The sequence below is a fragment of the Pleurodeles waltl genome, chromosome 9 (genome assembly GCF_031143425.1).
Source record: "Pleurodeles waltl isolate 20211129_DDA chromosome 9, aPleWal1.hap1.20221129, whole genome shotgun sequence".
Lineage (NCBI taxonomy): Eukaryota > Metazoa > Chordata > Amphibia > Caudata > Salamandridae > Pleurodeles > Pleurodeles waltl.
In genome coordinates, this window is record NC_090448.1 from 134,152,729 (window position 1) to 134,180,686 (window position 27,958).

A 27,958-nucleotide genomic window follows, 5' to 3' on the forward strand; every position below is an offset into this window, starting at 1 on the left:
CCGGGGAATAGGGTCCCTGAAGCATTTTAAGGCTTGGGGAGGGAGGCCACACAGCCCCTCTCTCCTTTTTAATGTAACTGGCATCGGGAGATGGGATCCCCTGGGCCAATTAAGGGTGAGGGAGGGGGTTGCATCCCCCCCCCCTTTTAATATACATGTTTTGGCCTCAAAGGACAAAGTCCCTGGTGCCCGAAGGCCAACCCTACACTGTGTACGCTAAACGCTGTGCGTGTTATCGGCTTGGCAACCTGCTGCGGGTTTGGCCACAGGGCCAACCCCCCCCCAAGAAGCACAGCCTAAGGCTGTGCACACCGTGGGGTTGACTGCCTCTGAAGTGTTGGAAGCAGGGCCTGACTGTAACACAGGCCCTGCGGCTAGCCCCACGACACGCACGAGCAAAGGCTGTATGTGGTGTGACGTTATCCTGGTGGCAGCTTGTGGAGAGTTCGACGCAGGGTTTGGCTGCAAGCCAGGCCCTGAGGCCAACCCCACATACAACTTAATTTAAGGCTGTGCGCAGCATGGATTTGGGTATCAGGTTTTTTTTTTTTTTTTTTTTTTTTTTTTTTTTTTACACTGGGCCCGGCAACTGTCCCCGCCCTGTGGACAACCCACCCCTTGTCACGCACAGAAGGTATTGCGCAGCAATGGGGTTGGGGGTTACGCATGGCAATGTAATATTACTTTAGGTAAACAAAAAAATACAACAAAAAAAAAAGTACGTGCGCTCTCCCGCTCCTGTGGGGGAAAAAATGCCTAACGAGGTCTCCCTAGGTTTTATGCGGATCTCATTGGAGGGGAAGATTCTCGACTTTCAAATGAGGTCTCCCTGAAAATATTTCCCGGCTGTGGATCGCGATTGTGCTGTGATCCACCCCCAGGGACCAGTATATTATGCCTTTTCTTGCCACATTATAAGCCAAACAAATGTGCTGTGGGACTCATTCACTAACAATTATACTTGCTTTGAAAGCATGCAAACTCAATTAGTAACTTGTATTATAATCAATGTTACTAAAAAAGGAAACAGGACAAAATTTCTTGCATCATGATGATTTTAAAATTTTTACTATCAGGACAATATACATTTCGGTATGTATCAAGATCGGTGCAAATGATGCAGTGCTCAGACAGTGAACTTATATCTATACAACAACATAGAACAAGACAGTGAACAGATTTCAAGGTTATATATGATTTTATATCAAACAAACCTGGAGTGAGTCACAACCATCCTGGTTACCACTAGGTGTCTTGTTTTCAAAAATGTGCAACTTTACTAAGTTTCTCTAGTTACTAGCTGAGCTAAGGTTTAGAATCCACAGATAACCACTTTGCCAAAAAGGGTCAGTTTTTAGTAGAAAAGCGTTGTATCCATGTTGCGCTTTGGACTGTTTCCTGGCACTAGGCCTAGCCACACAAGTAAGGTACCATTTTTGAGAGACTTGGAGGAATGTCAGGTGAACGGTTTTTGGTGACTTCCCGCAGATTCCAGAACGTTCTATCACAGAAATGTGAGGAAAATGTGTTTTTAGTCAAAATTTGAGGTTTGAAAGTGATTTAGGGTAAAGAAGCACCTGGTGAGAGCCACGCAAGTCACCGCACCCTGGATGCCCCTAGGTGTTTAGTTTTAAATAATGTACAGGTTTGGAAGGGTTCCCTAGGTGCTGGCTAAGCTAGGATCCAAACCCTACAGCTACCCACATTGGAAAAGGCTACATTTTCAGTGGAAAAAAATGTGATGCATCCATGTTGTGGTTTTGACCTGTTTCCTGTTGCGGGCACTAGGCCTACCAACATAAGTGAGGTACCATTTTTATCAGGAGACTTGTGGATGCATAGAATAGTAGAACGGTTATTAACAATAGATTTTCGCTGCATTTGTGCCTTTCAACTGTAAGCCAATTTGTAAGAAAGAAGACATTGTGAAAAATACCCTCTAAATCATACACTAGTACCCACATTTCAAAGATGTGAAAATAACCATTGCTCTTAAGTCGACTATATTGTACCCATTTCGGAAATACATAAGTTTGTTTCATACCTTTTTTCACTGTACATATTTCACCATGAGTTGGTCTTTATACTCTCTACTCAATAAAAAAAAAAAGCATTAGGTTTCGACTATGCAAGATCTATTGGTACTGTCAATGTTTTTTTTTTTTATTTATTTTTTACAGATGTTGTACAGCAGCGCAAGATACTGTGCAACATGACTGAAAGTAACTTAAAACAAAGCGCTATGACATGGTAAGCCATGTCCTTGTCATGCTGTATTTTTGTTTACTATAAATCATGCTGCACAGCTGCCTTAGCTGCGTACAACATGTTTAATAAACATTAACAAAGCCAAATTGCTCTGCACAAGCTACTTCGCTATGTTAATGTTTTTTTAAAGGAGATGTGGCGTTACTTCTAGAACTGCTACCTGCAGTAGTGGACAACTAAATTTGAGTCTCAGCACTGAATCAACATCAAGAGGAAAAACACTTAAAACTCCCTGAACCCTCAAAAAAAAAACAAAAAAAATGTGTACTTATGTAAAGTAGATATCGCTCGTGTAATGCACTCCAATATCTTTGGGTCCAGCGTTACAATAATATTAATAACAATAATAATGTAATTTATTGGGCACACAGTTATTCCAACAGAGTGTCCCAGTGCTAGAACGGAAACAGCATCCCCCCCCCCCACCCACCCCACCCAATCATTACTGCTGCTTAAAAAACTATGTCTTAAGTTTCTTTCAAAAAACTTCAGAGCTTCCCAATCTTAGGTCAGTAGGCAGAGAGTCCCAAAGTTTAGAATCCTGCAAGCTAAAAGAGCTTCCCCCATACGCACTCTTGTTTTCAGAATAACTACTCAAGGAGCTCTAGCAGAATTGAGTTCTCTGTTCGGAACATACCTTTTTACCAGGTTATGAAGATACCGGGCCTTTCCCATTTAGAATTCTGTGACAGAAGCACACAGCGTTAAAAGAAACTCTCTTCCTAAAAGGAAGCCAGTGTAGCCTGTTGAGAGCAGGCCCAGTAGGCAGTCGTCTGGGGGTATTAAGTAGAAGGCGTGCCGCCGCATTTGGCACTCCCTGGAGTTTAGCCACTCTGCAATGTGATGCCTCCAGGTACAACACATTACATTAGTCCAGTCTTAAGATCAATGAGGCCTGGATTACTGATTTTCTGGACTCCACAGGGAGAAATCCTATACTTTTTTATTTTTTTTTAAGATGCCAAAGCACTTTACGGCCAAGCAGGAGGTTTGGTTTTCAAACGATAGAGTGACAATGAACCAGACCCCAAGGTTTTTCACTTTCGACTGGGGTACCGGTACAGGCCCCAAAATGTCAGGCCACCAAGCAGAGGATCAAATTGATAGCGGTTTCCCAACAAGCAATAAGTCTAAGGCAGCTTTGGGACATCTATTCTGCAAGGTCAGCAAGGCAAGATTTAAACCGAGCAGCAGATACTCCACCATCCTGGGAGAGAGTAATGATAGGCTACGTGTCATCAGCGTATGATACAATATTAATTACATGCCGCTTAATGACATCAGCAAGGGGGCGCATATAAAGACTGAACAGAGCAGGGTTCAGCACTGAGCATTGTGGCACCCCCTGCTGTAGAAACACCACCTCCAAAGAAAACAGTTGTTGAACCACCTGAAAGGTACAATTCTGGAGGAAGGAAGCTAACCACCTCAGGGCCAGCCAGCTCCCCCACTCCGTTCTTCCACAACCATTCCAGCAGTGTATTTTGGGAGACAGTGTAAAGGCTGCGCTTAAATGAAGCATAATTAGAGCTGCAGCTTTCCCCCATCCTCTATCTGTCTCAAAGATTCAGATGCTGACAAGAGGGCAGATTCCGTGCTGAAGTGTTGATGAAAACTTGTGTCTCATGTAGCAACTCCTTTGCTACAATAAAATCAATCCGCTGATCGTTGTATAAACCTTCTGCAAATGAAATAAAGAAACGAGAGTGAGGAGGGTTGGAAACAATGGCGGCGAGGAGAGTGAGTGAGAAAGAATGATGCAGTGCTTATTGAGTTCGTACTATAGTAAAACAAAAAAATACTTAGCAATGACAAAGTGAGAGGGGGTGGGAGAGACAGGGAAAACAATGAAGACGAGAGAGGGGTAGAGCGGGCCTGAAAACACAAGCACTACTGAGAAATGCTAGATTTTAGAACTACCAGCAGTGGCCAGTGAAAGGATACTGGCCTCAGAGACAGCAAACTGTACTTAGTCCAAGCTCCATGGACGACCGAAGAGGAAAAACAGAAAGAGGAAGCAAGTAAACTAGGGCAACATTAGAGCCAACTAATGGCAACGGTAAGTATGGGGGCAGACTCTAAGCCCGATTTTTTGCGTTTCTTTTTTTAATTCACAACAGCTTTCGCCGACAGCTCAAGTGCTCTATAGGCGAACTCTAAAAACTAATGTGCACTGCAGCTAAGTTGTTGGCTCTGGGTACTTTGAGTTCTTGCAGAACCTACCAACCCTGTATATCCCCGCAACCAGAAGGGTGCGACAGAAGTAATGGTATATTGGTTTTGTAAGTCGGCCATCATGACAAAAAGGTACAAATGAAAACATTGCACAGTTGGCCTTTTTTCGTACTAATTTTCAATATTTCTTTGTTTCAACATTTATTTTCCTTAGTAGAACCTTCAGGGATGTAGGCATATGACTCCTTTTTGAATTCTTAATTTTGTCTACTTTTCAGAAGGGTAACGCTTTCCTGGATTACCCATAGGTTTCACACTGGTTTCCACCACAAACTGGAAGTAGGTTAATAGCACACAACATGAAAAATGAGCTACCTATTTGAAAAATGCTAAAACCATGGTACAAAATTAGTTTTTTTTTTTTTTTTTTTTTATTTAGCTCTACATGTTCTTGAAAGCTGGGAATTTTAGCACAGCAAACCATTTGGCATGGATATCTTGTAAGGAAACCATTTATGGAGCCCCAAGTGCGAGCTACTCCAAATAGCCAAAAAAGAGCCCCTATGTTAAGGGGTTAATATCATCATATATACAATGCCCCTTAGGTGAATCATGCTTGTATTATGTGTAATACTAACCCTAAACCATACACTTCATTGGTAGCAGAGTTCATGTTGACTATCAACAACAGATAGAAGGATAACTCTTACTGCACAAGATGCTCAATATGTATACAACTTTTCAGAGAAAAGCAAGCTCCCCCAGATACTCAATTTCTATTTCATAACCAATGCCCTACTACAGACAGACTTTATTTGTATGAAACCCCTCAGTCACCAAACCTTCATTGAGAAATGAAGTTGACACATCTAGAAAAGAAAAGTAGGTAGTGTAAACAGTATCTCTTTGGAGAGAGTTTACTCTGGGCCACACTATTAGCCGACAGTGAAACTCATGAGAAATACACGGCACAGTATTAGAAAGTAACTAATAACTGTACACTCAATGCAAGACTTATCCATAGAGCGACTATTCACTTAAAACAAACAAGGTCTGGAGGTGTTAAAGATCATACTACCTTCAGCCTTCATACTGTGGTGAAAACTTTTTCAAGATAAGCCCATCTTCTGAAGCAAATTAAGTACATGTACATAGGTTAGTCCCTTGTGCACACAGTCTTCTGTGTTATGTAGAAATTGTCATGTTGAGACGATTCTGTCTAATAATTCAGGGCTGCTGCTTACAATACCTAGTATGTAGAATATTTGCCCTGTTGGATGCTTTTTCTGTAGAACCAAAAAACTTGTGTGAAACATACTGGACAAGCTGTCAACCGTCATCTGTATACAGAGCTACTCTTCAATACAAAGACTTATGATGTGTCCAAAATCCCCACACATCTATGCATTAGTAGCACAAGCGCTTTGTAAACACTTACACCCACTAGCTGGACACAGGCTGTACAAAAAAACATGGAGAATTAAAATGGTAGTCACCCATCACTATGTAAACTATAAAACAAACACACTCATTGGATGATGCCATCAATGATGTCATTAGAGATGTCATAAATTATGTCGGATAACAGGTCATGAGTGATGTAACGTGAGGCCATAAGCAGAGCATGGCCGGGGCGCAAATTATAGTTACCAGTGCTAACTATAACTGGTCAATTTCTGTGGGTTTTTTTTTTTTTAAGTTCAAAACATTACTGTTGTCGCCGAGATATTCACCCAACTATAACGTCTCTTTACCCTTTGTTTTTTTCCCCAGTGATGAGGAGATAAACACGTGTGTGTGTGTGTGTATATATATATATATATATATATATATATATATATATATATATATACACACATACATACATACATACACACACACATATATATATGCAAAGTTTAATATTCTATTTATTACCATTGTTAAGTGTGGGGATGGGCTAGGACTCCAGCGGCAAAAACCTTGATGCCCCTCCCATCAAAAACTAGAGGAAATAAATTACACTAAGCATTTGCATATATAATTTATGCTTTTTCATATATGGTTTTGCTTTTTTTGTATTTCTTATGTTTATAAATAAATAAATGTGGCATATTGGTGCAACTCTACTTATACCCACAGATACACACATTTGTTACAACTGACCAAACGTCAAATGCCAGATTATTACCACGGAACATCAAAATTCACATGAGAAAAATATTAATTGCTCCATCAAAGGTTCCCTGTTGCAAATACTTTACACAAGGAAATAAGAGTACTAATAGTGACAGGTCTTTTCCTTATGCTTTACCTTGCTGGACAAGCTTTATCACTTACATCCGTGTTTCGGTGAACTATTTTTGATGAACCAAATACACATGGAAAATTGCATTTAATAAACCATGTCCCCAAACAATGCGTCACAAAACGTTTTCACCCATGGTGTGTCAATGGCTGCAGGCTGACTCTCTGCCTTCAATCCTGCTAATCACAGCCATGTACGGCTGCAAGACAAAGCCCCAATGCTAGTTGTCTGCCGAATCTAATGAAGAAATAATACAAGTATTTGCAATAGTTTTTCAGACAAGAGTTACGTTTTGCCTCTTTTGCATGGGCCCCTATATCTCCTCCCTCTGTGGATTACGCGTGGCATCCGAGGCTGGTGTACCACTGTATTGCAGCTGCTTTTTCAGCTTTTTCCCCGCTGCATCCAGTCTCTTGTTGTCTCTCTGATGCAGGGCACTGCAGGATTATTAGTCTGCCTCCACATAATAACACATATATAAAGGACCTGTGCTGAGGGTCTATATTTCTTTTCCGCTCTACATCACTACTTTTGAAGTGGCAGCAATTGTTAAAACATTTTCCCTTGCTGACTGACGGAAACTCAAAAGCACTGGCAGAAATGAACTTTCCTGCTGCACCAAGCTATGGGTCTCTTAGAGGCAACAGGACTCATCTTGCTGTTCTTCAAGCTGTACTCTGGAGCCGAAAGGCAAGTCATTTAGTTGTGAAGGCTCTGACGGTTGGGATTCTACTTCATTTTAGAGTAAATCCTTTTCAAAATCCAGACAAACATGTTCTTCTTCACAATTTGTGCCTTCCTTTCCCAAGAGTTTATTTGGATCATCTTTATCCGTAATATCATTCTCATTTTTATGCCCATATTAGGGGGGTGGACGTTGCTAACCTAGCCCTGCCTAAAATAGGCGACTCCTTTTTATATGTGCTTTGTAGGCAATTATTGCCTCATTTACAAGGTCTTTCTGCATGAGTCCCAAGCTGATCTTGAGGTTTTTTTTTTTTTTGTTTTTTTTTTTTTTTAAACAAAGGTATTTGAGGACTTCTGTCATTGCTATTTTTCCCCTGGGAGCAGTAGAATATTTGTTCCCTCAACCATCTTACAATCTGGATTTGAATTGGAGGTTTAGTCAGCTCTTCTATGCTTGTCCTCCTGATGTCTTTTGGTTTCAACTCATAAGGACTTCTTTTCAGTGGTGTTTTGACTGTCACAGGTGTCTGTGATTAAGACCTGTAATTCCTCCTGAAATTAAGGTCTCACATCTCTTAAGACTTACCACCCTGGGGCACTCCTTGCATTTTCATTTTAGTAGTCACTATAGTCTCTCAGTAAGTGATATTGTGGGCACCTCCATTAAACAAATAAAATGTAGTACCGCTTTCAGGTATTATGAGTTTAGAAACAAGATTTTCATCACCAGTTACAAATTTTCGAAAGGCTCTTTGGACAAAATGTAAACTAGGTATTCTACATAAAGTATCAACCAGAAGATGCACAGAAGGAGCTAATGAAAGACCTGGGCAGGGATGTGGAATTCCTATGCCCGACGCCCGGGACATCTTGTTTGGGGTCAAGGGCAACAAGTTTTTATGTTTACTTTGTCCTTGGGACAAGTAGGCCCAACCCTCTGCAGCACAAACCCTTTGGCTGCTTGTTTACAGAGAGTGGAACTCTCTGCAGTTGAGGTAATGTGTTTCCATAAGACAAGGCTGTTCGAAGTTGTATTTATGGTTCATTATTTCAAAGCCTTCATTATTAGGGTGAGTGCTGTAAATAAATGTTTTAAGGTCACACTTCACTACTGACGTTGGTTCCAGTACAAAAAATAAATAAATGTGTATACACATGTTTGAAAAGTTTAGGCTATGAGGCTAAGTATAATGCTCCCAGAATGCTCTCTGATTAGATGCAAATGAAATGTCATTTAGTAAAATGTGTTGATGCATGCTAGTATTTCCCAAAAATATTTCTAATGGGAAATCAGTGTAACCATTTTCAACACGAATATGGGAAGCATGAAAATAAACAAACACTGACAAAGCCAACTGATCTGACATATTTTTATAAGTCTTTTAGTTTCATCAATGCGGGTCTTGTTTTGACATGGCTTTTGTAACTCTTTATTGTTGTGGGAGCTACCAGGCCCTCAACATTGTAACAAACACTGGCAAACCCCCCCCAAAAAAGTTTTTGAACTCTAAAAGCACACGTTTCCACCAGTGGCATAACAAAGGCCCCGCAGCCGCCCTCCAGGGGGCCCCTTCAGCACAGCACAGCACCTGCCCTGATTGAGTCTAGAGAGGGGGCTCCTCCATGTTCTTTGCAAAGGGACACCCTCCAGTTTCGTTACGTTACTGATTGCCACTGTAGGTCCCGACACTGAACAAAACTACTTTGTGTGCCAATATGCTCCTTGTGGAAGAGCACAATGCGATCACTCACAGTAAAGCCAGCCGAAAGAGAGAGAAATAGAAGTTTAATAAAAACAAAATGTCTTTGTTAACATCAGACCTAATTAGGGACCAAGACCCACATGTAGGTAGCTTTTTGCATGTCGCAAGCAACGACTTTCGCTGTTTGCGACGTGCAAAAAGCACATTGCGATGCACAAACCCAGTTTTGCGATTCGGTAATCTGGTTACTGAATCGCAAAATGGGTTGTCGCAATTAGGAAGGGGTGTTCCCTTCCTAATTGCGACTTGAAGTGCAATGTAGGATTGTTTTGTGACCGCGAAAGTGGGCGCAAACCATTTGCAGTTTGCACCCATTTCAAATGGGTGCTAACACTTTCGCAAAAGGGAAGGGGTCCCCATGGGACCCCTTCCCCATTGTGAATGTCACTGTAAACATTTTTTCAGAGCAGGCAGTGGTCCTGCGGACCACTGCCTGCTCTGAAAAAATTAAACGAAAAAGTTTCATTTTTCGTTTTTGTAATGCATCTCGTTTTCCTTTAAGGAAAACGGGCTGCATTACAAAAAAAAAAGAAACTGCTTTATTGAAAAGCAGTCACAGACATGGTGGTCTGCTGTCTCCAGCAAGCCACCATCCCTGTGAGGTCCGCTATTCGCAAGGGGGTTGCAAATTGCGACCCACCTCATGATTATTCATTAGGTGGGCATTTGCAAAGCCCTTGCGAATCACAGATGGTGTCAGGGACACCATCCTACATTCGGATTTGCGACTCGCAATTTGCGAGTCGCAAATCTGAACCTACCTACATGTGGCCCCAAATTCTTAAAGAAAGTCACAAAAGTGCACCCATGGTATATGTCGTACCACTATAAAATATTTGTGAACTGTATTTTAGCATGGGTAAATACGCATGTGTAGATTTGCTCATGTGAAAATCTATTGAGCATTTGCAAGTTCATTTTCCCTCCAGCCACTTTCTTCCCAACCCCGGAAGAAGTTCTAATTCTGCCATTGTCAGGAGTAAATGTCCAACCTTTCTTATTATGGGAAAATATTAGAGAGAAGCTGGTGAAAATCTTTAAAACATGCAGGTTAGTAGGTTTGCAGACTCAAAGGTATTCCAGCCCTGGAACTATTGCTTACTGCTTCCTCCAGCCCCAGTATGGAGATCTGCAGAAAGGTGGCAAAATAAGGAAATTGCTACAGTAGGGATTGAAATTGCAAGTATTCAAGCCCTACTATGGTAGTAGCCCTGGCATAATCAGAGAGGCTATTATCAGAGCTCTTACATAATGAGATTGCTGCCATAATTTGTCGCCACACTACATGGCACCAAAGGGACAAGTAGATCTTTTTACAGGACAAGTAGATTTGAGAAGCAACCTGTCCCCTGGACAAGTAGATATTTTAATAAATTCCACACCCCTGCCTGGGCTTCCTATGATTGAAGATCTTGTAAGATTTTAGATATTTTATTTATTGACAATGTGTAGGAAAGTATCCCTTTTGACAAGGCCACCCCCACTTTTTGCCTGGTATTTGATGCAATGTTGGCTGAAAGTGCAATAGGTTCGTGCTAGCCAGGTCCCCAGTACCAGATCTCCTTTCCCAAAAATGTGACATTATTCCCCAATTGGCAATACCTTTGCCCCACCTCTAATTCCCTATTAAATGGTACCACTGGTGCCTAGGGCATGGGTAACAAAGAGGGTTCCCATGGGCTGCAGCATTTACTGTGCCACTCTCAAGTACCCCTCACCTAGCACATGCAGACTGCCATTGCTGGCTGCATGTCTTGGTGCAGCTAAAAGTGAAAACAAGGCATGGCACACAACCTGTGTGCCATGTTCTCTAAACAGTACATGCAAGTCACCCCTACAGCAGGCCTTGAAGCCCTAAGTCAGAGTACATTATATTACAAGTGAGGATATACCTTTAAATTGAAACCTTCCTGTCATCCCTTAACACTCAGAAAAGAAAATATTTTGCTAGTGAACAGACTACGATGCCTCTACTAGGCGACTCGCAAATGAAATTGCCATTCTTTTAAGTCAGAGGTCTTCAAACTGATCTCACCCCCTTGGGGGCTTAAATTCACATGCAAGAAAAGAATCATGCTGAAAACAGTGATGTGTTGTCATTAAAAAACAAAAAAGGAGCAGCAGTGTAATGGATCATCAGTAACCTTTGTCACTCATGTTACAGCTAGGTGTATGTATGGAAGAAGCGAGGCTCCGAATGACCCTCAAAGTCTCTCAATTCTGATAAAGAATCAGACTCTGGATACTTTCACACTTCAGTGAGAGCAGGCTACCAATAGCATGTTGGTGTCAAGTATTCAAGTGCATTTTTTAAACGGATAATTGAAAAATAACTACAATGTTGAATTCATAAATATATTTAAGGCTGCTTATATTAGAGTATAGCTGTATAATCTTTGCAATTCCAGATGGCCCCAATCACTTTTTATTTTTTTTATTTTTTAACTAAGGGGGCTGCAGCATTAAAAAGGTTTAGGACACCATCCTAGTTCAATATGATTCCTTGTGGCTTTCCCAAGAGGCAAAATACATTATTGGTCTTTGAGAACCTGTGTTGACGTGGTTTCTAGCTCATCCAAAGGCTTTTATGCAGCACTGGTTACTTGTAGTCAGGTGGTCAACTACAAAGAGTTTGTATTACTCTGGTTTAAAAAAAAAAAAAAAAAAAGTGTACATTTTAAAGACATGGGGCCCACTATAAACTAGAATGGTCATACTTCACCTGTGAATGATGGAAAACATCCTTCGCTATGGCATTCAAATCCGTGGTATCCTGAATGTTCCGGACGTAGTCAGCAACGGCTTTGATCACCACATCACATGGTGGCAAAACTAACTGATGGGCACGGACCTGGAGAACAAATTTAAAGTAGTTAGTAAACTATAAAAGGGAAATGTTCACACCTTAATTCACTGATCACTATTCTGATACTAACCAACACACTGATGTTCCTTCTTAACGTTCTAATGAAACTGAATTCACTAAAATGTTTCTGCAGAACAATACACAGTAAACATAAAAAATCATCCTCATGCGCTGTAATTTACGTCACCTGACTGCAGTGAGGGTCATATGGTCGGTCATACATTAGAATATTGTCACAGTGATCATAGTCTATGTTAACATACCCCAGATTAGGTTGTGTTTACCTTGAAGAAATGAAATATTATGGCTTAAATGTATTGTGAAGTTCTATAAAGACTTTATAACAGGTTCATTTTCACGCACTGGATACAAAACTACTCCCCTAGAAATATATTTCGTTTTAAGTTACGTGCGTCTACATGCTACGAAGATTCTCAGTGTCACAGTGTGTAAGAGGTTCATCCCAAATTATCTGGATGCAATGAGGGAAAGTAGAAACAAAAGGCGCCGGAAGCCGAGTGCTGCTCATCTGCACGCGGACCACAAAGCTGTGTTTAGTCTATTCTCCGAAAAGGAACAGGATAAAGTTGCCATCACGGTGACTGGTCATTAACCTGCAGGCATTTTTGCTCATTAGCCATACTGCTGATAAGAGGCGAGAGCAGAAACCGCTCGCTTTGATCTTCTGTATCATACGTGTAGGGGTGAGTGAAACGGGCACGCCACCCCCTTACCTGTACGCGCAGGTCTTTCAGGAAAAAATGAACAGCTGCTAGGTATTTCCGGATAACAGCTGAACAGGTTAGACAGGGTGTTGATAATGGGAAAAGCCCACTAACTGTCACTATAAAGTTATCTGAAGCCAACAATTACATGAAGGGTCTTCCCATTCTCAAATCAGTGCGCAGAAGGTGAGAAAAGAAAGAGCATCGGCCTAGGCAATAAACAACATTCAGAAGAGCACCCTGGCCACACCCTAGCAACCTCTAGGATGAATCTGTGCGAGTGTGGCGTCGTCTTCGTATCTGTGGTAACCCGCATACCCACAGCATTTATCTCTGAAAGGTAAAGCCTGACGAATGGCATCAACATGCACCTTGCCCAGGTGGAGTTTAAGTGAACATTAGAACGAAGTTTGGGCTCCAGACGAGTGTAACATATTATTATGGTTTTTTTCATCAAACTGGAAACGGAGGATATAGCAGCCGAGCAGCGTGTGTCAGTCCTTTCAAAAGTCAGATAATTTAATGGTAAAGGCACGCCCTTGGTTTTATCACGATAAAAATGCACAGTGTCCCTGATATCAATGTTGAGTAAAATCAGCCTTGAAAGCACGGGATGCAGAAACAATGTTGGGACAACGATCGAACGACTTGTAAGGCACGGACAGTCCCTTTAAAGATGAAGGTGGGTCATAGCCTCGAACTACTTTTTAACCACAGAAATGTAGTTCTGAGACGCAGAAGGCTTACTAGGCCTTTACATACTTGGCTGATGAACGAAGCTTCTGATGACATCAGAGTGCTGAAGCTTTTCAAACAATCACCCCCGTCACAGATCTGGGTTAAATCCATTGTTCTTTTGCTCACCATGCCAGCCAAGTTAGGACTCCGCCACATGCAAATCAGGGAAGACCTGGCTTGGCAGTTCGGGCTCGCCAAAGGGGTATCAGCCAATGTGTAACTCCCGTCAACTACGGCTTCCTGCCTCATCCTGCTGGAGATTTTCAACTTCCCAAAAAAAAAAAAAAAGAGCCTAAATCCAAACGTATAAATCTTCCCTGCGACTTGGTTCAGTGGCTTCTCAATGCGATGCTCCTTCCTCGGACACCACCTGGAGCCTTTTCCCACTGAACTTTACCTGCTCAGAATGTTCTTTTTTTCTGAAGGTAAGCGCTGATGAGGCCCAATCCCTTTTTTTTATCTGACCTGTGCTCAATCACTGTCAGCCATATCTTTCGAATTTGAACCGGCCTTGCGCGACTAGATGTCCCCAGTTGGCACTTTGATCTTTTAGGTGCTAGCTTAGTCTTTAAAAACTTTAAAACTTCATAACTCAGGTTCTGATTGGATTTTTGATTTTTTATTGTCAAATAATGTATTAAATTGGTGTGGGAATTTTCCTGCATTGTGTTTTCACATTATTGCTGTTTGTGTGCTGTATAAATACTTTACACATTGCCTCCAAGTTCAGAATGACTGCTTTGTGCCAAGTGACCAGAGTGTCAAGTTCAGTTAATTTAGTGACTTTTGTCCCCGGACAGGCATTGTGGCTGTTGCTTGAACAAGGGTCACCCTGCCCCCTGATCCAATCAGCAACCCAATATCTCACAACTGACTATATATGCGCTCTTTAACGCATATATGACCACGCTTGTCAAAATCGTCTGATCCCAGGGTCTAAACATAATTTCCTATGCAGGCAACACCCAACTCATCATCTCACTCACTGACGACCCACCACCACCAAAACCAACTTTCACAGATGCACGACAACTGTCGCTGACTGGATGAAGAACAACTGCCTATAGTTGAACACAGGCGATAGCAACAAATCATGGAATGACTCCTGGTGGCCATCAGGTGCTCCCATCGATTGGCAAGTTATTCAGGTGCTGCTGTACCTCTGCCTTGAAGCTAGAGACGGCAGTCAGGCATGGCGGTATAGTGCTAGAAGATACTGTTAGAAGGGAAATATTACTTACCCAGTAAGCATCTATTCGTGGCATATAGTGGGTCAGGAGTGATGCAAGTTTCGAATCACGGGATCGAGTGACTTTGCCTCTCCGTTAATGTAAGAAAAAGGAAAGTATAGAGAAAGATGTCCATGCAAATGTAAATACATACAACTGCAACACCCACAGACATCTGGGGAGGAGGGAGAGCGCCAGTAAATCTACAGCACTACATGCCACAAACAGATGCTTACTGAGTAAGTAACAATTTCCGTTCAATGGCATGTGTGGTTGTAGATACATATGCTCTACATAGACTTTAAATCAGTCCCTCCATGAAAGTGGCTAGCCTGGAGGAGTAGCAGTTGACTGGAAAAGTGTTAGTAGCACAGCCTGACCTATATTGGCTTGATGATGTGCTAACATATCCACACAGTAGTGTTTTGTGAATGTGTTTGGTGGAGACCATGTAGATGGATTACAAATGTTAGCTATAGGCATATTAACAAGAAAGGCCATAGTAGCACCTTTTTTCCTAGTAGAATATGCTCTAGGGGTAACAGGCAACAGTCTTGTTGCTTTAGCATAACAAGTTTGTATACATTTAACTATCCATCTGGCTATGCCAGTTTTGGATACTGGACTGCCTCTCTGAGGCAGTGAAAAAGCTGTTTTCCTAAACTCTTTGGTTCTGTCAATGTAAAACACGAGTACTCTTAACAAACTGAGAAACCACTTTAGGCAGGAACTTAGAGTTAGTGAGTAGGACTACCTTATCCCTATGAATCTGGAAGAAGCGTTTTTCCAAGGTTAATGCCTGAGTGATGTAATAGCAACGAAGAGAGCTACCCTGCAAGAAAAAGTGTTGTAATGGACATGAATGGAGTGGTTCAAAAGGTGGACCCATGAGTCAGATGAACACAATGTTGAGGTTCCACAATGATAAATGGGGAACCCTAGCTGGAATAACCCATTTAAGGCCTTCCACGAAAGCCTTAATGACTGGGATTTTGAACAAAGAAATATGTTGTCTGTTCTGTAGATATGCAGCAATAGCTGCAAGATGTAATCGAATGGCAGTGCATACTAGGTTTGCTTTTTGAAAGTGGAACAAATAAACAATCTCTTGAGTAGTAGCTTTCATGGGGTCAATATGTTTGGGTTGGCAGTACCAAACAAAACATTTCCATTTTGCAGCATAACAGGCTCTAGTTGTCAGTTTATGGCCTTCCCTGAGAATGTCCATAGATCCTATAGGCAATCCCAAGTAACCAAACTCTATGACCTCAGGAGCCATATCGCAAGGTTGAGTGACTTGCGGCCTGGATTGCCCTTGATTTTGAGTGAGAAGGTTCAGCATGTTGAGGAGTTTCTCAGGGGTGACTACTGAGAGGCCAGAAGTGTGGTGAACCATGGTTGATGTTCCCAAATAGGAGCTACAAGGATCATGGTGAGACGTTTGCCTGATCCTCTGAACCAGAAATGGAATGAGGGTGAGAGGTGGAAAGGCGTAAGCAAATATCACTGACCAATTCACCCACACTGCATTGCCTGTGGATAGAGGGTGTGGGTACCTGGAGGCAAAGCTTGGGCACTTTGCATTTTCTGCTATGGCGAAGAGGTCTATCCGAGGCGTTCCCCACTTTCCAAAGTATGGTTAATGGACTTGTGGGTGGAATTCCCATTTGTGGGCTTGTTACTGCATCCTGCTGAGCAGGTCTGCAAAGTAGTTGTCTGTCCCTGGGAGATACTCTGCCACCAGATGAATGTGGAGGTAAATGGCCCACTTCTATATTGTTTGAGAGAGTTGTGACAGTTGGGACGATCGTGTCCTCTAGTTTCTGCAGATAATACACCACTGTCATGTCTGTCCGGAATACGACAACCTGGTGAGACAGGTGATGAAGGGAGGCTTTAAGGGCTAGAAACACTGCCTGTAGCTCTAGGTAAGTGATGTATAGAGATTGGTGACTTAGATTCCAAAGGTCCTGTACTGTGAGGTCATGAAGGGGAGCGCCCCAGCCTGTCAATTATGCATCTGTGGTCAGAACAACCTGAGACATAGAGTCCAGAAAAGGCTGCCCCTTCAACAGGTTTGTGGTGTTCTACCATAGCAGAGAGCAGTGTGTAAGGCGGCCTAACAACACTAGATCTTCCAAGTGACCCTGTGACTGAGACTACTGATGAGACAGACACTGCTGTATTGGACGCATGAGTAGTCTGGCATGGAAAACAACCGCAATACAAGACGCCATCATCCCTACAGTCTCATAATGGTTCTGACTGTATAAGTATGATCCTCCTGAAAATGAGGGAGAAGAGACTGAAAACTCTGGATACGGGCCGGGTTGGGGTATGCCAACCCCAACTTTGCATTCAGGGTAGCCCCTAAGTAAGGCGGTAACTGAAGAAGCTAAAAGTGGGACTTGGGAGAAGTCCAGTGTGAAACCCTGTCTGTGAAGAAGATAGTCAACTGGGTATGATGTTGGCACTGTTGTAAGGAACTGGCTTTGATGAGCCAGTCATCTAAGTAGGATAACACGTGGATGTTCTGTCTTCTGAAGTGTGCTATTGCTGAACACTAAGATCCTGGGAGCGGTGGTGACCCCGAAAGGCAGAACGTGAACTGGTAATGTTTGCCTGCAATGACAAACCTTAGGTATTTTTGGTGTGCAGGGTGGATGGGGATAGGAAAGCAGATGTTCCTTTAGATCCAGTGCAGTCCCTTTTTGGGAATCAGGAAGTGTAGTGAGTATACTCCTGTCCCTTGGTGTTGCAACGGAACTGGGTCTATGGCCCCTTTGAGAAGAAGCGATTGGACCTATGGTTGGAGAAGGATGATGTGTCCCTGAGATAGCCTGTGAGTGCGAGAGGGAATATAGGGAGGAGTGGTGATGAGCTCCAGACAATATTGAGTGAAAGTGTTGACGCCTTCCCCCCCCCCCCCGACAGGTGTTGAATGAGTGGGGGGGATGATGAAAGTAGTCCCCTGCTTTGCAGTTTAGGAAGAGTCACAGGAGGTAAAGCTCTTAACTCATCCCTTATTAGTGTTATCTCTATAGGTGCCTCTATAGAAGCACTGGAGACATTGGTTCGAGGCTGTCTGGAATGTGATGGAGGTGCCTCAGATGAGGTGGTTTTGAAGGAGCCTCTAAAACCGGGGTGATGAAGTGTCTCTCTGTGCAGGGGAACTGAAGGGCACCAATAGCTTTTGCTGAATCCATATATATTTTTTTTTGTTAAAGTTTTTCAAGGGTAGTGCAGGGGTCTGGAATTTAAAAAAATATCTACTTGTCAATGGGACAGGTTGCTTCATAAATCTACTTGTAAATAAATCTGCTTCCATAATGTCGCCACACTTCATGGCACCAAAAGGACAAGTAACCACATTATATAAGATATCTGATAATAATCTCTCTGAATATGCCAGGACTAATACTATACATGCATTGACAAAACCAAAAGACTGACCACCAATGTTGGCTCAGTTGACTGGGCCAATGCTTGTTTATTTTTATGTTTCCCATAATCTTTTTGAATCTGGTTACAGTTATTTTCCAATATGAATATTTTTGGAAATAGTAGCATGCATCAACATATTTACTAAATGGCGCTTCAAAGAAATAGTACCTGGAATTTCACAGTAATATAGCAAAACTTTTTTTTTCCCTACTTGCATTTTTTTCCTGAACATTTTATTTTGAAAGCAGGGAAACTTCAATGTTGCATTCAAGCTTCTGCAACCATTTGCATCTAATCAAAGAGCATTCTGGCGTCATTATACATCATCTTATAATATAAAACTTTCAAACATGTGCGCAGACTTTTTTTTTTTTTTTTTTTTTTAACTGGAACCACTGTCAGTAGTGCAGTCTGAGCTTACAACATTTATTTAGAGCACTCACCCTAATAAAGAAGGCTTTTCATAATGAACCATAAATACAAGTTTGAACAGCATTAACATATCGACAAATATTACTTCAACTGCAGACAGTAGTCTTCCCCTTAAACTGGCAGCCAATGGGTTTGTGCTGCAGCGGGTTGGGCCTACTTGTCCCAAGGACAAAATAAACATGAAAACTTACTGTCCTTGGCCCCAAACAATATGTCCTAGGTGTTCGGCAATAGGAATTCCACACGCCTGGTAGTATCCTCTTAGGCCCAAAAATATTCTTCTTATCAGAGTGCATTATAAGAACCGCATGCTGTACTTCAGGCTTGAAACCCCCACAGCGCAGCCAAATGTGCCTACATAGTAGGACACTACTGTTAATGCTGCATGCTGCTGCGTCAGCGGCGTCTAGGGCACAGCAAACTGAGTTGAGATTGCTCCCCCTCCAGCAACTATTAGTTGTCCTCTTTTTCAGTACTCATCTGGTAAGAAATGGAGGAGCTCTTCCATTTCGTCCAAGTGAGCCCGGTCATATCTGGCCAATAATGCTTGTGAATTGATGACACGCCAATGACTGGCTGCAAGGGCAGCAACCCTTTTGCTGCAGCATCAATTTTCTTGCTCTCCTTTTCAGGCATAGGTGAGTCCCCAGTGGCCTGGCTGTTAGCATGTTTTCATGCTGTGTAGCAACAATTGAGTCTGGAGGGGCCTGAGACCTAATATATAATGGGTCAGACGAAGCAGATTTGTACTCTATCAACTCTAGGGGTGATAACCCTTGAACAGAAGGACTCCTTAAAAATGTAATCAGCATGACGAAGCATGCCAGGGAGCACTGTTAGAAACTGAATATCCCTATGTGTGGAATAAAGGGTATCGAAAAGGAAGTCCTGTTTGATAGGACCTCTATGTAGTTCTACATTATAAAATGCAGCTGCCCGAGCCACTGCTTGCTGGTATAAAGTAGTGTCCTCTGGCGGTGAGGGGCATGCTGGGTAGAGATCTGGATCATTAGAGGGGATAGGGTCAGGATCATAAGTATCCTAAGGGTCTGGATCTTGGGGTGGTCTATCTAAATACCACGCAAGATGATAAAGGGGAACCCGGAGGAGTATAATCTCCAGAAATAGAAGAGACCGGAGAATGAGTAGGCAAGGGAGGTGGACGAGAAGAAGGAGGAAGAGAAGGTGGAAAAGGTTGAAAAAGGTGGTGGAGAAGGCCTACGTGGTGGACTAGTGACCTTGTCCTTGGTCTTCTTGTGAGGTGGAGGAGTGTCCATAACTTCCTTTTCAAAAGTACAGGTGGAGAAGCAATAATACATCCTGTACCGTCCTGGATTTGGAGTCCGCTCCGACCAGCGTCCATAGTCAGTCTCCACTGGAGAAGGGGGAGCAGGAGACTGGCTTGAGTCCTTCTGTTCTGATGATTTTGGCTCCGTGTGTTTCGGCACAGAAGATTTTAGTCAGTGCGATTTGGTCGGCAATGAAGTGGGGGCTGCTGGTGTTCGGCTCACAGACGACGATCAAATTGAGACTGGGACAATCTCTTGGTCCGATGAGAAGGAGGTCGAAGGTGAAGACGATGGCTTGGTCTTGGCAGTTTTCAGTGCCGGCCAAAAGGCGGGCGACTGAAGTATCCTTCCAGTTCAGACCATGGCCTGGTGCCAGTGGAGCACCGGTGACCTCAGAAACGTGCCTTTTAAGGGTCTTGGGGTGGGCAGAAGGGGCCACTTTACTCACGGGTTGCACCAAGGTAATCTCATGGCTTTCAATGTCCGAAGAGTCCTGGATGGAAAGAGCCTCCTCCTGCTGCTGGGGCTCCTCCTGCATGTGCTCCTCCTATAAGATGTCTGGAATGTCGTCTGGAGTCCTGTGCACCATTTCCAATCAATGTGCACTTCAGTCCCGAAGCGTCGTCTGCCACCAGAAAGATTTGCAGGCGTCACAGGTAGCCTCTTGATCGGGGAAGAGGCTGAGATTACACACCAGATGTTGATAAGTGTGTGGAAATGTTGCGTGGCAGAAACGGAATGGAGTATGTTCTGTCAGGCCAGCATGTTCTTCCATGCCGAATGAAAGCCTCAAGTTGGGCAAAGAATGGCACACAGTCATTGCCCGGACCGAAGATTTGAAGCAAGTGCTCAGGTGGAGGAAGCGCAAGCGAAGAACGATACCATTAAGAGAGGGTAACCTAGAGGAAAGATTTCGAACCAGAGCGAGTCAAAGATTGAGCGGCGACATACATATCTGAATCTGACGGCGAAGTGAAAACAATCTAATAAAGGAGTCGATGCCCATGCCCACTATCGCCGAGAGGAGGAGTCACTCAATCCTGTGACTCAAAACATTTCTTCGAAGAAAAACAACTTGCACCACTCCTGACTAAACACTAGATGGTAGGAACATGTACAGCATGTGTATCTACAGCGACACATGCCCTCAAACATGATTTTACACTCAAAACTAGTTTTTGGACATATTTCCTGTATTGTTCTGGGGAGATTTGGAGGAGCTCCTCCATTTCATCCCAGTGTGCTGGTTGAGCTGTGATCTATTTACAAACCGAATTAATCTTCCTGGTCTCCTTGTCTGGTGGGGATATGTCGCCAGTGCCCTGGTTGTTGGCCCACTTACAGGCCTTATGCACCACAAGGGAGTCCAGGGGGAGTTGTCCTCTAGTATGGATTGTCCAGATGGAAAGCTTGCAATTTTTATCCACCCTGGGAGTGACCACCCTGGCTTTACCTGCCTCCTTGAATACTTCAGGAGCTGTTTTGAGCACTACCTCAAGTACAGGGAGAAATTGTGGAGAAGGTTGGGTGGAAAAAAGTGCCTCTACAAGTAAATCCTCATCCTCAACCTCCTGAACTTTAAGTATCTCTACATCATAAAAGATCGCTCAATGTAGAACCTCTTGGTAAGAGGTAGTATCATCTGACAGGGATGGTTTTGCAGGGTAAAGGTCCGGGTCGGTGTCACCAGCTGGACTGAACTCTATTGCCCCACTGGTCATGATGGGGCTGAGAGTCAAATGGGACTTCACAGAGATCTAGTTGATAACATGGACTGCCCAAACCCAATGGATAAGTAAGGGAACCCAATGGTGATTCAGGCGGAGGTGCTCCCAGCGTTGGCGGTGAAGCAAGGAGAAGAGGAGGTGAAGAGGAAGAAAGAGAGGAGGAAGAGGAGGAGGTCAAAGAGGTAGAGGGCTAGTGCCCGGATTCTACAGCTTTCTTGTCTTTACTGGTGGTTCAGGCTCTATTGAAAGAGCCTATTCAAAAGTCAACTTCCTCTTGTGAGAGATAGGTGCCTGAATCTTTGGTGAAGGGTTGTGCGGATCATACCGGTTTGTGGATGGATGAGAATCCTTTTGTGCCTGATAATTAGCTCTTTCTGTAAATGCTGTGGGATAGGCTACTCCAGGTCCTCGGATACAGAGGAGGACAGGGAGTTTTGACACTGAAGCCGGTTTCAGACTCGCTAGTGCAGAGGAAGGATTGCGCGTAAAAATGATCTTCGGTACCAAATAGTTGACACCTACCCTACACTTGATTGGGAGAGGAGGTGTGTTAAATTAATGTGCCCAATCAATATTTGCCAACTGTACCTGCTATGGCACAGAACAGCAAAGTTCCAACCCTATTAGAAAGGGAACTGTGCCCCGCTAGGTATGGGCAGAGGATCACATTTAGCTGTGGAGATCAAGTGGTCCTACGTGGTCATTTACCTGTGGCCTAACCTATGCTGGTAATTAGCAAGTATAGTTGACAAATATTGATTGGGCATATTAATTTAACACACCTCCTCTCCCAATCAGGTGTAGGGCAGACATCAATTATTTGGTTCTGACGAAATGTCTAAGATCCAGTTGGGCCATGAGGCGTGAAACATGTTGACCCAACATCACATAATTTGAGCTGTCAGAGTTCATTGGCTCCTGTGACAGCGCTTTTTTGTTTTTACTCCTGTCATGGGGACCACCCTTTTAAAATCGTTCTCTGTACCCACTAGACAGTTTTAAATCGCCTAGCACACCACCCTACACTCACTACATCCTAACTTGCATTCATTATTACAACTAAAAAACAGAAGATATCTGATAAAGAGATCCCTCAATAGGCCCGTTGGACATTGCAGCACCTGATCAACAAGGAACATCCTAGAGGTGAAGCATGATACCCATCTGGGTATGTGAGGTATGAGGGCAATCACTTCTTATCACCTGGATCCCCGGATCCAGTTGATCAACCCATGTCCTGGTCCCGAATGACGGCTTCTCATTTCTTTCTCTTGCCCTCTCTGGAGAAACAGCATCCTTCTTGTGTTTAACTACGATATTTAAGGAGCGATGGTGCTAGATCTGCTAATCAGCACGTAGTCCCTCTCTTGGTTTACTGTTTTACTGGTTATTCATAATCCATATTCCAGTCAAAGCTGGTCTCTACACTTGGTTTAGGGTATCAATGAAGAGTTACTTTACACCTATTAATCCTAACTATGAGGGGATTCAAGTGTTTAAAATAAAATGATAGGAATTTATTAGTTTTAAATAAATTTTTATAATGGCAATTTCTCCTGTGCTGCCAATCACAATTGTGTTCATTATTTACCATTGACAAGCTTACTGTTATTTATCATCATTCTTGTCCAGGTTCGAGTGTTGTGTTGGGGGTGACCGTAATTCTCAGATGGGCTCAAGGGCCTTGTTTACAAACCTTTGTATATCGTCCTTTAACCATCAGATATGCAAGGATTTCTGATTTGTAATTATGTTACTGAGAGAGATCTGGTGAATGTTCAAGACGTTGCAGGAAGCGATAAGTTAATTCCTACATTTACTGGTTGTGGTGTTTAATTATTGCTGATATTTTGTCTCTACAAATATGTGCAATTTTATATTTGAGCGGTGTATCCAGATGACTGGCTACTGTAATCATAACGTTCTCAGTTGTTTTTGAGTTCCCTGTGCCTATTCATGATATTGATGCAGAGGTGTATTGTGTAGCTCACCTTAACACAATGGTTTAAGACTCAATTGGAGACTACCTGATCCTTTCAAATTTGTGTTGGATTTGTTAATTGAGAATTCAACTTAATGTATCTGTGCTCATCTCTGGAACATAACCTGCAATATATTAGGAGTACTATTTTGACATTGGTGATTTCATCAGGAGTATGCTTCTTAAACCAGTTAGTAATATTAATCCGGTCAGGTTTTATTCTGTGTGCTTCCAGGTTAACAGAAGGCTACATCAGCATTGGCCAGACTCACAAGGAATAAAGATGAATGAGCCAGTTTGTAGAGCGGTTATAAGTCTGCTCTGAAGAAGAGAGAAATCTAAGTCAAGACAGGGTATTGAAGTCTCTGAAGGCTGCGTGAAATTGTTGTGGGAAGTAGTTAATTCTAGCAAATTAGATTTTGCTCATATGCACTGAAGTGTGCATATCAATGGTCGAGTCATTTTGAAAACCTATTACTATGCTGATCCACATAAAGTACTACCAACCACTACCCCGCGCCCCCGATCCCCAGTCCTCTTTAAAGCTTTGAATATGCTTGGAATATTCTGAAGTAGTTTCCGCCATACGAGAAAGACCTTCTGGTAAAGCTCCACATCTGATAGTTTACCCATTGCCTTGTATAAATCTGACGTTTAACTCTGAGCCCCACTAATATTTTGAATTACACTTGCAGAAGCCAGCTTCCTAGTTCATGACATTCCGCTTCCCCTCTTTTTAACAAGGCCTGTTCCAAGACTGCCAATGCTTCAGACCAATCTCTTTGATTGACTCTAGAGTAAAAGTTGTAGGACGAATTGTACTGCACAGAATTATGGCCTGGGTATCAGATTTAGACATTCTGGCTGATGTGCATTATGAGTTTGAAGAGGGTCAGGGACTATGGACAATGTTTAAATCTTTAATTATTAGTGAGTATAATGCATTAAACAGATCTATGCTCATCTTGCTTTTATGGTCCTAAGTACTTTGTTTGGTCTCGTAAACAGGCCCAAACTCTGGCAGACTTTAACACAAACGGGCCTTGATATATCTTTATTTGACTTGTTGCGGACACTGGACACCGATCTCCCAGCATCAGTTAGATGTGGTGACCAGGGTGAGTGCACAAATTATTTTAAATTGGATAGATATTTTCACCAGGGGTGTGTTCTTGCACCGTTCCTATTTATATTATTAAATATATTAATAATCTTTACTCTTGCTTGCTTTAGGAAGGCGAAGATATGACCAGGTAACTTCTAAATTCATACTGCCATTGCTGTATGCCAATGATCCTGTTCTATTTCCCAGTACCCCAATTGGTCTTAAACACTTAATTGATGCCTTGGTCTTATTTACAGAGGATCTTAGGACAAAGTTTTGTAAAAAACACATTTGGGGTTGCGGACCAACTGATTTTAAACTTAGAAGCTTTTGTGCAAAAAGGAAAGAAACACCAATTTTTTTTATATGGAGTTACATTTGATTCATTCTACCCTTGTGGACACACTGTCTTATCCTAACACGTAAAGAATTTTGAAAATCTGTGTGTATTTTGTTTAATTTTGAGTCTAACACTGGAAGCACGCAGATTATTTGAGATTTATAAAATGAAGTACCATTTTTTTTTTTTTTACATATGCTGCTGGAGAATGGGATTACTGTCCGTCAAAAAAATAAAAATAAAAAATAAATTACAAATAAGGGAAATCCCTTTTGCAATCGTGTCCTAGCTTTAGCTGATCTTATAAAGACACCCACATGCTTTTGTGGACGCTGGTATGGACAGGCCATACCTTAAATAAAACCTACCTTAAATGACAAAATATATATATATATATATATATATATATATATATATATATATATGTGTGCGTTACTGAAGGTCCTCTAAATTGTTCTACAAATCTCAAAATTCTGTGGCTCTTATACATCAAAACTGCAGTGGGAGAGTTGGCTATCCGGCCCTATTTTAAAATCTCATTTCAATTCAAAAGCTGAAGAGCTTTGGGTAGGGAACATTTTTCTGGAATGGAGGCATAATCAGAGAGGCAGAGTGTAAGGAAATGCCTCCTTGGCATGGTTGCCCCCTGACTTTTTGCCTTTGCTGATGCTATGTTTACAATTGAAAGTGTGCTGAGGCCTGCTAACCAGGCCCCAGCACCAGTGTTCTTTCCCTAACCTGTACTTTTGTATCCACAATTGGCAGACCCTGGCATCCAGATAAGTCCCTTGTAACTGGTACTTCTAGTACCAAGGGCCCTGATGCCAAGGAAGGTCTCTAAGGGCTGCAGCATGTCTTATGCCACCCTGGAGACCTCTCACTCAGCACAGACACACTGCTTGCCAGCTTGTGTGTGCTAGTGAGGACAAAACGAGTAAGTCGACATGGCACTCCCCTCAGGGTGCCATGCCAGCCTCTCACTGCCTATGCAGTATAGGTAAGCCACCCCTCTAGCAGGCCTTACAGCCCTAAGGCAGGGTGCACTATACCATAGGTGAGGGTACCAGTGCATGAGCATGGTACCCCTACAGTGTCTAAACAAAACCTTAGACATTGTAAGTGCAGGGTAGCCATAAGAGTATATGGTCTGGGAGTTTGTCAAACACGAACTCCACAGCACCATAATGGCTACACTGAAAACTGGGAAGTTTGGTATCAAACTTCTCAGCACAATAAATGCACACTGATGCCAGTGTACATTTTATTGCCAAATACACCCCAGAGGGCACCTTTAGAGGTGCCCCCTGAAACTTAACCGACTATCTGTGTAGGCTGACTAGTTTTAGCAGCCTGCCACAAACCGAGACATGTTGCTGGCCCCATGGGGAGAGTGCCTTTGTCACTCTGAGGCCAGTAACAAAGCCTGCACTGGGTGGAGATGCTAACACCTCTCCCAGGCAGGAATTGTCACACCTGGCGGTGAGCCTCAAAGGCTCACCTCCTTTGTGCCAACCCAGCAGGACACTCCAGCTAGTGGAGTTGCCCGCCCCCTCCGGCCAGGCCCCACTTTTGGCGGCAAGGCCGGAGAAAATAATGAGAAAAACAAGGAGGAGTCACTGGCCAGTCAGGACAGCCCCTAAGGTGTCCTGAGCTGAAGTGACTCTAACTTTTAGAAATCCTCCATCTTGCAGATGGAGGATTCCCCCAATAGGGTTAGGATTGTGACCCCCTCCCCTTGGGAGGAGGCACAAAGAGGGTGTACCCACCCTCAGGGCTAGTAGCCATTGGCTACTAACCCCCCAGACCTAAACACGCCCTTAAATTTTGTATTTAAGGGCTACCCTGAACCCTAGAAAATTAGATTCCTGCAACTACAAGAAGAAGGACTGCCCAGCTGAAAACCCCTGCAGCGGAAGACCAGAAGACGACAACTGCCTTGGCTCCAGAAACTCACCGGCCTGTCTCCTGCCTTCCAAAGATCCTGCTCCAGCGACGCCTTCCAAAGGGACCAGCGACCTCGACATCCTCTGAGGACTGCCCCTGCTTCGAAAAGACAAGAAACTCCTGAGGACAGCGGACCTGCTCCAAGAAAGGCTGCAACTTTGTTTCCAGCAGCCTTGAAAGAACCCTGCAAGCTCCCCGCAAGAAGCGTGAGACTTGCCACACTGCACCCGGCGACACCGACTCGGCTGGTGGCGATCCAACACCTCAGGAGGGACCCCAGGACTACTCTGATACTGTGAGTACCAAAACCTGTCCCCCCTGAGCCCCCACAGCGCCGCCTGCAGAGGGAATCCCGAGGCTTCCCCTGACCGCGACTCTTTGAACCTCAAGTCCCGACGCCTGGGAGAGACCCTGCACCCGCAGCCCCCAGGACCTGAAGGACCGGACTTTCACTGGAGAAGTGACCCCCAGGAGTCCCTCTCCCTTGCCCAAGTGGAGGTTTCCCCGAGGAATCCCCCCCTTGCCTGCCTGCAGCGCTGAAGAGATCCCGAGATCTCTCATAGACTAACATTGCGAACCCGACGCCTGTTCCTACACTGCACCCGGCCGCCCCCGCGCTGCTGAGGGTGAAATTTCTGTGTGGACTTGTGTCCCCCCCGGTGCCCTACAAAACCCCCCTGGTCTGCCCTCCGAAGACGCGGGTACTTACCTGCAAGCAGACCGGAACCGGGGCACCCCCTTCTCTCCATTCTAGCCTATGTGTTTTGGGCACCACTTTGAACTCTGCACCTGACCGGCCCTGAGCTGCTGGTGTGGTGACTTTGGGGTTGCTCTGAACCCCCAACGGTGGGCTACCTTGGACCAAGAACTAAGCCATGTAAGTGTCTTACTTACCTGGTAAAACTAACCAAAACTTACCTCCCCCAGGAACTGTGAAAATTGCACTAAGTGTCCACTT

The 27,958-nt window shown here is 43.4% G+C and overlaps 1 protein-coding gene across 2 annotated transcripts in view; it reads right to left on the reverse strand.

The window, feature by feature from the left end:
- FAM120A (family with sequence similarity 120 member A) overlaps window positions 1-27,958 on the reverse strand; it is a 405,119-nt gene that overhangs the window by 268,570 nt on the left and 108,591 nt on the right. For both annotated transcript variants that reach the window (XM_069206413.1, XM_069206412.1), the window contains exon 4: window positions 11,903-12,031. In XM_069206413.1, the coding sequence (XP_069062514.1) occupies window positions 11,903-12,031 (129 nt within the window). The remainder of the gene's footprint in view (window positions 1-11,902; window positions 12,032-27,958) is intronic.